General features: G+C 43.4%; 2 protein-coding genes across 6 annotated transcripts in view; both read left to right on the plus strand.

Moving 5' to 3' along the window:
* Nucleotides 1-2,257, plus strand: part of LOC120821676 (protein phosphatase 3 catalytic subunit alpha) — a 51,743-nt gene extending 49,486 nt beyond the window's left edge. For all 4 annotated transcript variants that reach the window (XM_040180533.2, XM_040180536.2, XM_040180535.2 and 1 more), the window contains one exon: nt 517-2,257. In XM_040180533.2, coding sequence (XP_040036467.1) covers nt 517-719 — 203 coding nt within the window. In that variant the 3' untranslated portion in view covers nt 720-2,257. The remainder of the gene's footprint in view (nt 1-516) is intronic.
* Nucleotides 2,258-3,092: 835 nt separating this feature from the next.
* On the plus strand, nt 3,093-10,294 carry LOC120822518 (uncharacterized). 2 transcript variants are annotated; one of them, XM_078106390.1, is made up of 11 exons: nt 3,093-3,902; nt 5,930-5,986; nt 6,149-6,241; nt 6,343-6,453; nt 6,805-6,867; nt 6,981-7,001; nt 7,491-7,526; nt 7,644-7,739; nt 7,864-7,888; nt 8,014-8,096; nt 9,490-10,294. In XM_078106390.1, exons 1-11 carry the CDS (start codon nt 3,581-3,583, stop codon nt 9,501-9,503), a joined length of 921 nt encoding a protein of 306 aa, XP_077962516.1. In that variant the 5' UTR covers nt 3,093-3,580; the 3' UTR covers nt 9,504-10,294. The 2 variants fall into 2 exon arrangements, with proteins under 2 accessions (XP_077962516.1, XP_040038217.2); XM_040182283.2 differs by having other exon boundaries at nt 5,930-6,241.
* The last annotated feature ends 2,179 nt before the right edge of the window (nt 10,295-12,473 follow it).

Genomic DNA, 12,473 nt, shown 5'->3' on the forward strand with positions numbered 1-12,473 from the left:
ATCTGTAGGAAAAATGTGCTTATTCACTTCTTTACAAACCGCTCAGTGAGAATTAACCCCATTCATATCCCTGCGTTCAATATAGTGCCGCAGCATAGTGACTTTTTATCGCATCAAGCCATAATTTAATCATTATTGCTATCAACTAGTTTCACGTGTTAACACAAGCGCTTTAAAGAAAGGCCCCCGGCGTTGCCTTCAGGCCGAGCCTTCTTAGCGGAGCTCTTTAGCAGAAAGTAAAGTTTCCTGAATGACTTTCCCTCTAAAGGGTCGACATGATGCAGGAAGTGTTAACAAGCCCCCCAGTTACGCATTTCTCATCCTCTGATGCATTTTTATGTTCCCATGACCCAAGACCAAAGATAAGCCACACCTGTTGATGTGTGAGTGAATGAGTGAATGTGAGCAAGTGAGACCCCCCCATTCTCCAAATCATTGAATCCCTCTCCTCGAAAAATCGCTTCTGATCTCAACACCCCCTCCCCCCCCGTTTTGCTTCTCTCTGCGTCCCGACAGCCATCAAAGGTTTCTCGCCCCAGCACAAGATCACCAGCTTCGCGGAGGCGAAGGGGCTGGACCGCATCAACGAGAGGATGCCGCCGCGGCGGGACGCCTTGCCCTCCGACGCCAGCCTCAACTCCCTCAACAAGGCCCTGTCCTCGGAGACCAACGGCACGGAGGCCAAAGGGAGCACCAGCAGCGGGGGCAGCATCCAGTGAGGGCGCCACCTCGGCCCACGGGTGATGGTGTGGAAAGAGGGAGGGATGGGGGAAGGGAGAGGGGGGTTGATCTGTGGAAGGGGGGAGTCGTCTTTGGCTCAAACCGGGGAGGGGGAGGGGGGGGGACATCTCACTTTCTAGTCTTTGGATATGCCTTTAAAATATTAGTTCATAGTCAAATCTGCTAAGTTATTGCCGAAGTCCATTTGTGAGCTTGATGCTCCGACGCGCCGCAGTATGTCGGAGGGGGGGAGGGGTGAGAGAGATCTTAAAGGTGATTTTTGTTTCATTTTATTTCTTGAAAGACCCTTGCTCACTTACACCGAAATGGAAAGTTGTGTAACTTCTTACTAACTATTGTACGTTTACAAAAATACAGCACTAAAAAGGACGGAACATGCGATAATGTTTTTAACAGAAGAGGGTGTACAAACTAATTAAGGACTATTTATTGATAACTTTTTTTTTTGCTACTCTTTTAAAATAGCTCTGAAATTAATTAGGCAGTCTTAAGAAGAATGTTGCAATGTTGTCGAAATGCCAAATAATGGAACGTTTTATGGTTTTGTACATATTATGCTTACCTCAGGTTCTTTTGGTGTGTGCTCTGACCTGATTTTTCTGTATAATGGCTAAATAACTCTAATGAATACCTATTTTCTTGAGTTTCATAACTGGAATTTACATTTACCTATCTATCATTTGCAAATATGTTTATTTTATGTCTCTTTCAGAAAGGGTTGTGGGTTAGATTTATTGTGGCTTGCTGGAATTGAGTGTTCATTTTTTTCTCTTTTTAAGTATTGCGAACAAAGTAAAAATAGAGAACCTATATTGTGTAAAAAAAAAGAATACAATAAACTTAAAGTGTCTGCCTATGCATGTTTTATAAAAATCAAACGGATGAAATAGAAAATCAGAATACCTTGGCTATGGAGGCCTGTTTTGAAATATACCGCGCTTTAGTGAACATATACTGGAAACGTATACCTGCATACTTTCAATTAACACCATGATGCTCTATGCCTTCAACTTTGTTTTTTTAATTGAAGCATTTAATTATCTAAGATGGATGAGAAATCATATTTTTAACCTGCGCTTTTAAGTGCACACAGTCCAATTAAGCATGTTTGGCAATTCTTGTGAGGTGTGTGGTTACATGTGTAACTGAAAAATGCATGATTAGCTGTTTGTGTCATATAACAGGTAAATCAGTTTTGTTCTGTTTTGTAAATGTGCCACAGAAAGTGTAATTTGATTATTATCATTACTATTATTATTATTATTATTATTTGAAACTGCTTTGTATATCAGTTACAGGTTTGATACTGCTCAATACTTTAAGATGAAACAAATAAAAATAACTTTGATCTTTTTTAAGAACTGCTTAAGTGCCCAAGTAATTCACTACACGACATGAAGCCTTGCTTTTGTAATTTAACTTCAAAACTGTTGGCAGATGAGGCATGCACTTACAACTATGGAAAGTATTTTATATAACTGTTCAATAAAAATGTGCATGAATTTCAACTTGAAAAGAACTTGCTTCTCGTGTGTGTGTGTGTGTGTGTGTGTGTGTGTGTGTGTGTGTGTGTGTGTGTGTGTGTGTGTGTGTGTGTGTGTGTGTGTGTGTGTGTGTGTGTGTGTGTGTGTGTGTGTGTGTGTGTGTGTGACAAAGAGTGAGAGAGACTCAGGCTGTTAGTTCTCCGCCAATAAATATGCAACCATGCAAAATAAAATAACTTTAAAAAGAATTAAGACACACAGTCATACAGACGTTTTTTTGAATCTCAATTGAGATCGCAAATCAAGGTTACTGGAGAAAACGGTCCCATTACTCCAGAAAACACAAGTTGCTCAGGCTTTATTCCACTTGAAGATATACTTTTAAAATATAATTCATAAAATAGTCTTGAGCTTTGCTCTGCTGGTTCCAATTTCTCCCGATTTTGGCATTCCCTCCTCAAACTCAGTGGCTTCTTTGATTAAACTGCGAAAGTAAAGCCAAGATTACTCAAGCGTACCTGTGAGATCACAGGGGACAGAGATTCCTCCATCATACAAAGATAAAACGTGGCACGATGTTAATGTTACTGGCTTTACCCAAGTCAGTTTTTTATTTCAGTGCAGGTTATTCTCACAGAAATGGTATATTAAAATTTAAACCTCCAATCTTCAGGCAAAATAGTTAAAGATCGATCAAGTTGTCAGAAAAACGCTGTTGTACTCAAACATACACTCTATAGACATTTTAGCTATTTTTGTATTTTTGTCCTCGGTTTTTCTCTTTGGTCTCTTCAGCTGAAATCAAACACAATGCTCGAATGAAAGGAAGTAAACTCTGGCATCCTGTTATTTTTTTTGGAGGGCCAAGACGCAGCAGCTAGATTTTGAAACCTTGGGAACGCCATCAAGACACGGAAGTTGTCCATCGTTGGAATGTTCATTTTTCCCCACAAAAATATCTGTATCTAAGAACTATCATCTCACTATTAGAATCTCGATTTCGCTCAAGGTCGGTGCCGCGGTCGTCACGGTGACCCATCTGAGGTCATCTCCGTGCCGTTACGTAATCAATGAAGAACAGTAAATACGTCACGGCTGGTATTTGACTTATTTCTGGAAAACAAACCATCCCTTCATGATAGTTTTATTTATCTGTGTTGTTGAAGCCAGCCTACGGCAGTTAGTGTGAATCTGAAACGTGTGTGTACACCTTGTCCCAAAGTACTTTGTTTTTCTTCTCAATCACGCACAGTTCTTGGATTCCATGTTGTTTATCTCGGTCGACATCCAATACCTGAGGGATCGCTAATGGCACACTGGTCAAGTGAGTGTCATGGCAGGAAAAAACACCAGCGATGGGAGTGACCGATGTGGTCAAACTGAAACTCTACTGCTACATGGCCGTAGGTCTGCGCCCGCCCACTGCCTCGCTCTGGTCCCCACAGCCACCCACTATTACGTCAGGCAGGGAAGCCAGTCTATTTCCTCCCCCTTCTTTATCTAAAGGAAGTGCCAAAATAAGCACCGGCGGCGGAGCGGCGGAGCACCTTTCCCACTGGCCACTGAGTCGCCGTCTGAGGAAGAAGTCGCAGGAGCTTAACGCCCGCAGAATCAACATGAAGCCCTCCGGTGTTCTCGTGCTCTCCCTGCTCGCATCCCTCCATGTCTTCACACCAGGTAGGACATCCAATCAAGCCTTGCAGAGGTGCCCTCCAATCTCCCAGAACCGGGGTTGGGGGGGCCTCAAATAATATTCCGCTGTCTTGAACTAAGAAGAGGTTTGTTTTCGGCCTGGTTTCTGTGCAGTGTGGGGGCTGCTGAGGAAAGTTGCCTTCTTTAATGACGTGCGAAAACAAATGTCAATTTGCGTTGTAAAATTTCCAAACTCAGGCTTTTCCTTTGTAGTTGATTGCCCCCCCATTGTGAGAAATAAAGGACATGTATTTTGTTGTTGCTCTGATGGATAATGTTAGTGTTTTATCCTGATGCAATTCTGTCTGGGTACGTGCAAAGATAAAGATCACAGTGGTCCAAACCGCCTCACACTTTGAACGGTGCCTCAGAGACCATCTCAGAGTGTACTTCCGTTAATTGAGGCAGAGATAAGCCCTGTGTGTGTGTGTGTGTGTGTGTGTGTGTATGTGTGTGTGCGTGTATGCGTGCCTTCTAATTGTTCTTTCTACAAACAAAAAACAGAAAAAGTGGTTTATTATTTGGCACATTCAGTCAAAGTGACGGTAAAATAAAAGACACCAAGCACAAATCAAACCCATGGGAACAAAAAACTAGCGTGTTTTGGTTGAAGGAAAGAGAGGAACAAAAAAGGGTGGCTCTCTATTTGTTTTCTATCCTTATGCGGAGCCCTAAAGGACGTTTGTGGGCCCTGCGGCGTGCAGATAGGTGATCTCACAGCAGATAGCCAGTGGGAACCCGAGCGCCCCCCGCCCCCCTCTCGCAACAGATCTTTGTCCTGAGACCAAAACGTCCCAACTGGCAACACAATCTGCTTCCAGCGATTAGCAGTAAACATCTGGAGGAAACACCCTCCACCTGGCGACTGCTCGCATGGCAGAGGACTGACTCCACTACACACAAAGATAATTCATTAACACATTTTAAGGAATTGTGAAATTTCAACACTGACTTGAAATTTACCTGCCGATAAAAACACTTGACGGAGGACAGGAGACGTTACTTCTTATTTACTACTTAATTCACAGAAATAACGTAAGGCTTAATTTAACACATGTAGACTGGTTGACCTGTACTGTACTATGTACTATCAAATGACCTAAGGGACCTTTTACTGAGTTGAGATTTGGTTTTAGACGTCACTATTAAATTCCTTAAAGGGCTTGAATTGTGACCAAAATACTTTAAAACTTGTCCGCAATGACTTAGGACTCCACATCTCAGAATTTAGACTTTATTTAACACACAATCTAAGAGAGGCCAACTCAACGTTTGATGTTCTTTTTTTTCCAAATGGAGAAGTCCTTAAAATCTGACTTAAGACCTGTTGTGAAATACGTGGAATCAGCCTTGATTTCGGCAACTCAAAAGAACTTTAAATTCCCTCGGACATGTTTAAGATTTAAGGACTTCCGACTTGACTTGAAACCTGCTCAAAAATACTTGAGACTTCTCTGGACTTCCCCACCAAGTCTGAGAAAAGCGCTCTGGCGAGAAGAGCTGCTTTCCACGATCGGACCCATGAAGCCAGACGCGGCAGCGTGCCGTCGGTCGGGTGAAAAACATGATCATTGGGATCTTAACGGGACGCGATGAAGACAGGATGCTCTTGGCTGCATAGGTCAGAGGGACAACAGCAGTGAGCCTGTGACAGGATGCAGCTTCACACTGCTGGAGCGCTTCGAGGAAATCCACCTCATCACGCCGCCTCCACCGCCATATCTTGACTTCTCATCCCAGGCCTGACACTTTGAGCGGGGGCGAGGGGGGGCACGCCTTTATCTTGGAAGTTGGGCTTTTAAGCCATGCCAAACAGGAACGATAGAAATATGCAACTGTGAACTTAAAATAGAGGGTTTGTCTGGGAAAATATTTGACACCGACAAACTGTGTCTGCTGTTTCTGTGACGGAGGCGTTCTGAATTCTGCAAACCAGGACGTATAGAAATGATGCAATTGTTACATGTTGGGGCTATATTTATCTGTAAAATCAATACCATTCTCACATTCAGGTGTGAGGCTGCAGACGACACAACCAACAAGCCCACCAGGAACAACCGCAAACCAAACAACACCGACGCAGAACAAGACAGCGTCCACAGCAGCGACCTCTTCATCCACCACCGCAGGACCATCAGGCAAAACATCAGCCACAACAGCAGAACCAACAACACCAACACAATCACCTCCAGCAGAAATCCAACTAGGTTCAACCACAACACAAAGAGATGCAACACCGACGCAGAACAAGTCAGCATCCACAGCAGCGCCCTCTTCATCCACCGCCACAGCCCATCATGTCACCACCCCGATTCCTGAGAACGGTGAGACTGAAGATGGATGAACGCGATTCTCCTGGTTAAACCTCTTCGTCCGTGTTCCAGATTATAGAAAACACACACTTTCATTTGTGTTTTTCTTCTAGGAAAACCTGAGCAGAAAACCCATCAACCTGGGAGGACCACGACTTCCTCCGCAGCATCTTCAGGCGGCACGAACGGCACCAGCACAGCTGAAAACAAGACAGACAATCAAAGTTAGACTTTCTTTGAATCTATTGGTTTGGGGAATATACACAGTATTTACCTCAAAGAGATACTGCCAACTAGAAAGAGACAACAAATAAATATAAAAGACTAAAATAAAACCAAAACCACCACATGAAGATACTAAACCACTTTAGGTGAAAGGCGACAGAACGATCGACTCAGATTGACGTTGGCCTCGTGGTGGTGCTTTCATCTGTTGGATATAACAATTGGGACTCAAATCAAAGAGATAGAATAACCAAACTTCACATAAGTCACATCAAGTGTTTCAAAATAAATAATAAATGAATTGGATTTGCTGTATTTACATGAGATACTGTATCTTTCCTTTTCTTTAGCTTTGACACCAAACACTCCTCTCGATTCTAACACAGAGAAACCCAGAGAAACTGCACCTGCAGGTAAGAAGAGATTTTGGTGCAAGTACATCACGAGTAATGAGCAAGCGTGGCTTCATTCAGTATTCCAAGATTGGCTGAAAATATCTATTTAATATCTATTTATTTTTCTGCAGCTACAGCAGAGAATGGCCCAGGTACCGTATATAATTTTATACAAACACTTCTCTTTATTCTTCTTTTTTGCTTTATATTTATGTATTTATATTCATAAACAAAAATGTACGGCAATATAATATGACATGAATATTCTCTTTAGCTAATCTACTGTCAATAGGGTGAATGCTGTCACTCAAACAAATTCACACTTCCATAAAAATGTACATTTAAAGTACGTCAGAACTTGTACCAATTAGGTATTTTTCATGAATACGTCTGCCTCTGTGGATGGTTGTTGGATAATAAAGATCTAAATCGGTCAGATTTTCAATCCTTGTACCCTTAGAGGTCTGCTAGGCCTTATTCTGGCAAATAATTCATTAACTTAAATATCATTCCAGTACACCAAACTACTGCACCTGGTAAGAAATACTGTACGACGTAATATATATGTATCTTTTTTGTTCGCCATGAAATGATGTCTATTCATAAACCAATTCTAATCAAAAGACACTTTATTCTGAAAGGTTCTCACTCTGGCAGTGAACAAAGAGTCCAATCAGGTAACGTGCTTAACCGTGCGACGCTGTACTTAACTCGTGAGTCATGAGGCAAGTTTCATCGGACTGGACTCATGCAGATGACCCTCTGTCAAACCCCCCCCCCCCCCCCCCCCCCAGACAAAAGGTGGTGGTGGATTCTGCTGCCCATCGGCCTCGTGGGAGCTGCTGCTATCATTGTCAAGTTCAAAAGCAAGAAGGTCCACGTTAACTCGGGTACGTGTAAAAGTGCGCTTTGTGTCCACGTCTACACCTCCACGCTGTCAACTCCTTAGGGCACCATTGTTTGATTTTCAAATGACAAGACGTGTCTTTTTGACATTCAATGTCTCTCCAACAGAAACCGTCGATATTGGAACTGAGAAGTGAGTTTGAACTTTGTCATTAGGGGCAGTATTTATTTATTTATGTATTCTTTTGTTGAACGTGCAAACCACCTCATCCTCCGTCCCTCCTCTCTCTCTCTCTCTCTCTCTCTCTCTCTGTGCAGCGCATCTTTCCAGAGCAGACCCGAAAGCGCCAAAGATGGTGTCATGCTCCTCGGGGTGAAGTCATCGGGTGGAGAAGACAATGGTGAGCCGCCTTCTTTCTATTTCCTGTTGGGGTTGCTCCCGAGTTTCTTTCCGTTTGTTCATTCCTCCATCACTTGCTGGACTTACAGTGATTCCAGGGAAGTTGCGGGCTTTTAATATCTCATTGTACTGTAACGGGCTTTTGGGGCTTTGCTGGGCAACAGAAGGTGTTTCCTGTGATTCTGCAACCCCCCCCCACCCCCCACCCCCCCACCCTCCACCCACGACCCCCACCCACCCCCGAACAAGCAGCAGGGCTAGAGAGATAGGGACTTCCTAACATAAACACTGATTATTTTGGACAGGAGCTATTGTGCGCACAGTAAATGTCAGTGCGGCCCGCGGCTGACAGGACGTGTGCGTGTTTGTTGGTTGGGGGGGGGTGAGCACATCCACAGGGTCCCATGTGAAACTCCCACACAGCCTCAGTATCCCTTCAACCGACCCATGAACAAAAATCAAGAGAACGACCCACCTTCCTTCCACCGACTAATCCGCCCCCCCGGTACTTGGTCTGCGAGCTGCAGCGGGAAACGGAGTAATGCTTTAGGAATTCTGCTAAGGAAGAGCGTGTTTATGTTGCTACGTCTTTGGAGTGCAGCTTAAGTTCTTATCTGACTGCAAAACGCACACATGAGACCTTGTAATCCGCCCCCCCCCCCCCCCAGGTTCGTTAACAAATCTGTTTTTTAGAGAGTCAAGTGTCTTGGATTTAAGGGATCAGAGATGGAGTATAATATCAGACAGTATGTTTTAAGGCAAGTATGTACGTATGGGAGAATCATTCTCTGAGGATCCCCTCCACATCACAGCAACAATAAAACAAAAGGCTCGCTACCATGAGGACGCTGTCTTCGATGCTTAAATTGAATCGCTTTGTCTTCTTCCACCGTAAAACTTTTTAAAAAGGCACATTTTCAAGTTATGGTTTGAAATGCTTTCCAAAATAAATTGTTTCAAGACCGCTGTAGTCCTAATAAATCTATATGTATCCTTGTCTAACTGCCTCCAATGAGATCAATCATTTTACAATTTATAAAAAAGGATTTTGTGAGCCCCCCCTTACATTGAGAGTCTCTACTTTAAATAACTTATTCCAGCAGGTACCACACACAGAAATGCCCCCCTCCATGACAGGCCTGAGTAATGGGACGTGATCATTTAAAGAATGTATGGGCAGTGCCTTCGGGAAAGAATGTAACACTCCCTAACCCTGCTGACCTCACGTCCTGTCATATAATCAGTGTAGCACTGCCGACTTGACAAGAGGGCTCAAATGATCTTTCCCAAACACAATTCAGGGCTCCGTTTGTTATCCTTTTTTGGAGGTTTAAAGTGTCATTTTTTGGTCACACGGATGTGGTTTTATTCTTGTGTCGCTGTGTGCGTTTCAGCTTCTGCGAGATAAAAAAAAGAAGGCCGGCAACATCCAGAACGGCCAGCGGTTGAGTCACACCTGTCGCCCACGCACCAAATGGCTCAAGGAACAGTTCAGATGTTTGATTTTGTGAATATATTGTGAAGGAGAAAAGTCTGCATGATTCTGTGTTGAACGCATTTCTGTTTTTGACTGTGATAATTGATCTCAGATTAAGTGAACTTTTAGTTTCAACTACGATATCCTCCTACATACAGTTAATCTTTGAGTTGAAAATATGAGATAAATACTTTAATAAATGAACCACTCCCTGTGGACGTGAGTGAATGAACTGCGCATCCTCGACTTCAGTGTTCTGTTGATGAAGAGAAACCTAAAAACACGTGAGGGACTATAATGCTTGATGTAATGCATCACCGTCCCTTTTCATGGTTTTGTTTGTGTTGTTTCATCATGTATGTGCCTTCAACTGTAACGGCAAGAATAGATTTGTTGGGTTTTCTTTGTGTGCCATTACAGACGGCAGTTGAACTGAGGTTCTGAGCTTCAGAGGTGTGCTGCTTTTTACTTTTCATGTGTTTCAGTGAAGTGTTTCGCATTACGTTGTTAAATATTCCACCATGCTTCTCCACTGGCAAAGTATTTTAAACCCCCACCGTTTTCCTTGTATGTCAGTGGTATAAATTCACCATCATTTTTTGTGTGTAACAATTGAAGCACAAGAAACTATTTTCAGTTGTATTTAAAGACACCGTAACTGCTTCATGGCTGGACTTTGTTGTTTTACACCTCAACATCCTCAATAAATCACTAAAACAGTTCAGCTTTGCAGATTCAGATGAAATTATTTGGGGTTATTTGATTGTTAGTTTGGTTTAATATCACCAATGTTAAATGTTTAAAGCCATTTTCAGCCACATATTTTTTTAACTCATTTAGTAGCTTTTCTTATGGCAAGTCATTGAATTCCGAATTCCTGCCATATTTTTGTTTTTTAGTTTACAAAGACATGATGTTTTCTGTTCTGCTTGTAAATGAGGTATAATGTGCTTTAACCACCTGGACTGGCGGTTCAGTAATCTGCCACTAGAGGGAGCCACTGCTCAGCGCAAAAGCAAGAAAGGAGCCGCGGTTCTGGCCCAGTTCTGTTGTTTATTACAGTCACATTTCATCGTGGGTGTTGACAGAAGAATGAGACATTGGCAACCGGTGTGAAAATCCCGCTCTTCTTGATCTTCTTAGCACAGCGCTCACACACAGCACCGCAGATACTTCACAACCAAGCTCCTTGTGTTGTGATTTTCATGGAACTAATTAAATGTCATACTAGCTTCTGAATTCACGGGGCCTTTTGTAGCTGTGCCGGCTTTATATTCGTGGCCTTTGTAAGGTGAGACCGGGCAGCGACTTCGACCGTGGCCCTCAAAAGAGACAGTGAGCAGACGGGCCGCTGTGGTACCGGCCAAGTTACGGCCAGGATGTCATGGCCGGCCGGTCACCCTCTTTAGGGCCAAGTGCATCTCTGATGTGTCTGAGAGGGAAAAATCAATGTTAGAAATGAATTCAATGGAGTGCCTTCGTTGCTGAATAATGCCATCGTGAGGTCAGTCTTATTGATTTCAGACTGTGTGCTCTCGAGAACACATTTCCACACATTCGATCTCTTGATCCGCGTTACTTGCATCACCGCAAACATTACAGATAAGAACATTAGGAGTGTTTCTGTGGATTATCCGCAGATTGTCTTGAATCCATTAGTCAACCAGCAATTTTAATTGATTTGTTTTAGTTTTTCTGATGCATTTTCCTTGTTTGATTCTTTTTGTAGCATTTGATAAATTACACAAACGTGTAAAAAGCAGAGATAACGGTTCATTAGATTCAGGTGGCCTTGGGTCTGTTTTATTGCCTCATGCTGCTCATTTGTGCCAAACCTAGCACAGCTCTCTCATCTGCCAATGACATGATGGCATGTCAAAGTCAAATAATGAACTTGAGCCGATGCCGCGTTAAAACTTTTCTATTTTCACAAACGGACTGTTGCAGGGCGTTCATGCACCACCAAGTAACAGCAGCTGCTCCTTTCCACGATCCAACCAGCGCCTTAGATATATGACGAATAAGTGAATATATCGTGTGCGCTGGCTCTAACAAACAAAAACATATCAAATGATACGTGAGGAAACCTACTTCTTTACTTGAGAAATGCCATCTATGTGCAAGGCACATGCACTGCAAACACACATGCACTTGCAAACCGGCATCTCCTGCGGTCGAGAAGTGCCGATCAGCAAAAAGGCTCCAGTTGTTGAATTTCATGGGGGAGGGAGGAGCAGGGGGTGGTGTCAGCCTGGCATGCCGGGCGTCTTGATGGGGGATAACAGAAGGTTCATGGATGGATTAGTAACCTGAAACACAACACCTTTTATCTTGTGCCTCAGGAGTTGGCACGCGGAGGTAATTCAGCAGCAGATTTTGGTGGACTCGCCTTACCGATGCCCTGAGTCTGAAGGTCAAAAGCACCACAGCGTCTCTGCCAGAGTGACTGGAGCACATCAAAAAAAAAGGAAGGAGAGTTAAAATAGAGGTAGAATGTGGTACGGAGCGGGCAATGGGAAACATCTTAAGCACCGGCAGCAGCGAAGGGATTGATCCTCCACCGAGCTGACAGTCGCTGTTAACACTGCAGGCCTCCGGAGCTTAAGGTGCAGAGTTCAGAGGTCATCTCTCAGTCACAAACTGGACTGTGTCTTTCTCCATCTGCACACTTGTGTCTTGGTTTGACTTTTTCTCAAGATATCATGTCGTTGCATGGACCCGCTGCAGTCTTTCACCTGTTAACATCGGGGCGAAAGTTGCTCTCACATGTGAATGTGAACATTTCATTCGCATGAATTGCGTTGTATGTATCTGATATGCATCTGCTGCAAACATTGCTGCAATTGGCGCAGGTTGCGCTCTATTTCCCCCCAGTTTGCCCGCATTGTAACAAGCTATGGG

This window comes from Gasterosteus aculeatus, chromosome 7, assembly GCF_964276395.1.
Source record: "Gasterosteus aculeatus chromosome 7, fGasAcu3.hap1.1, whole genome shotgun sequence".
Taxonomy (NCBI): domain Eukaryota; kingdom Metazoa; phylum Chordata; class Actinopteri; order Perciformes; family Gasterosteidae; genus Gasterosteus; species Gasterosteus aculeatus.

What these genes read in the sequence shown, in the direction of transcription:
- LOC120822518 (XM_040182283.2), top strand. Translation starts at nt 3,581, where the DNA reads ATGGGAGTGACCGATGTGGTCAAACTGAAACTCTACTGCTACATGGCC. An exon ending in GAAGGTCCACGTTAACTCGG is followed by an intron (nt 7,740 to 7,863) that starts GTACGTGTAAAA and finishes TCTCTCCAACAG; the next exon opens with AAACCGTCGATATTGGAACT. An exon ending in GTCGATATTGGAACTGAGAA is followed by an intron (nt 7,889 to 8,013) that starts GTGAGTTTGAAC and finishes CTCTCTGTGCAG; the next exon opens with CGCATCTTTCCAGAGCAGAC.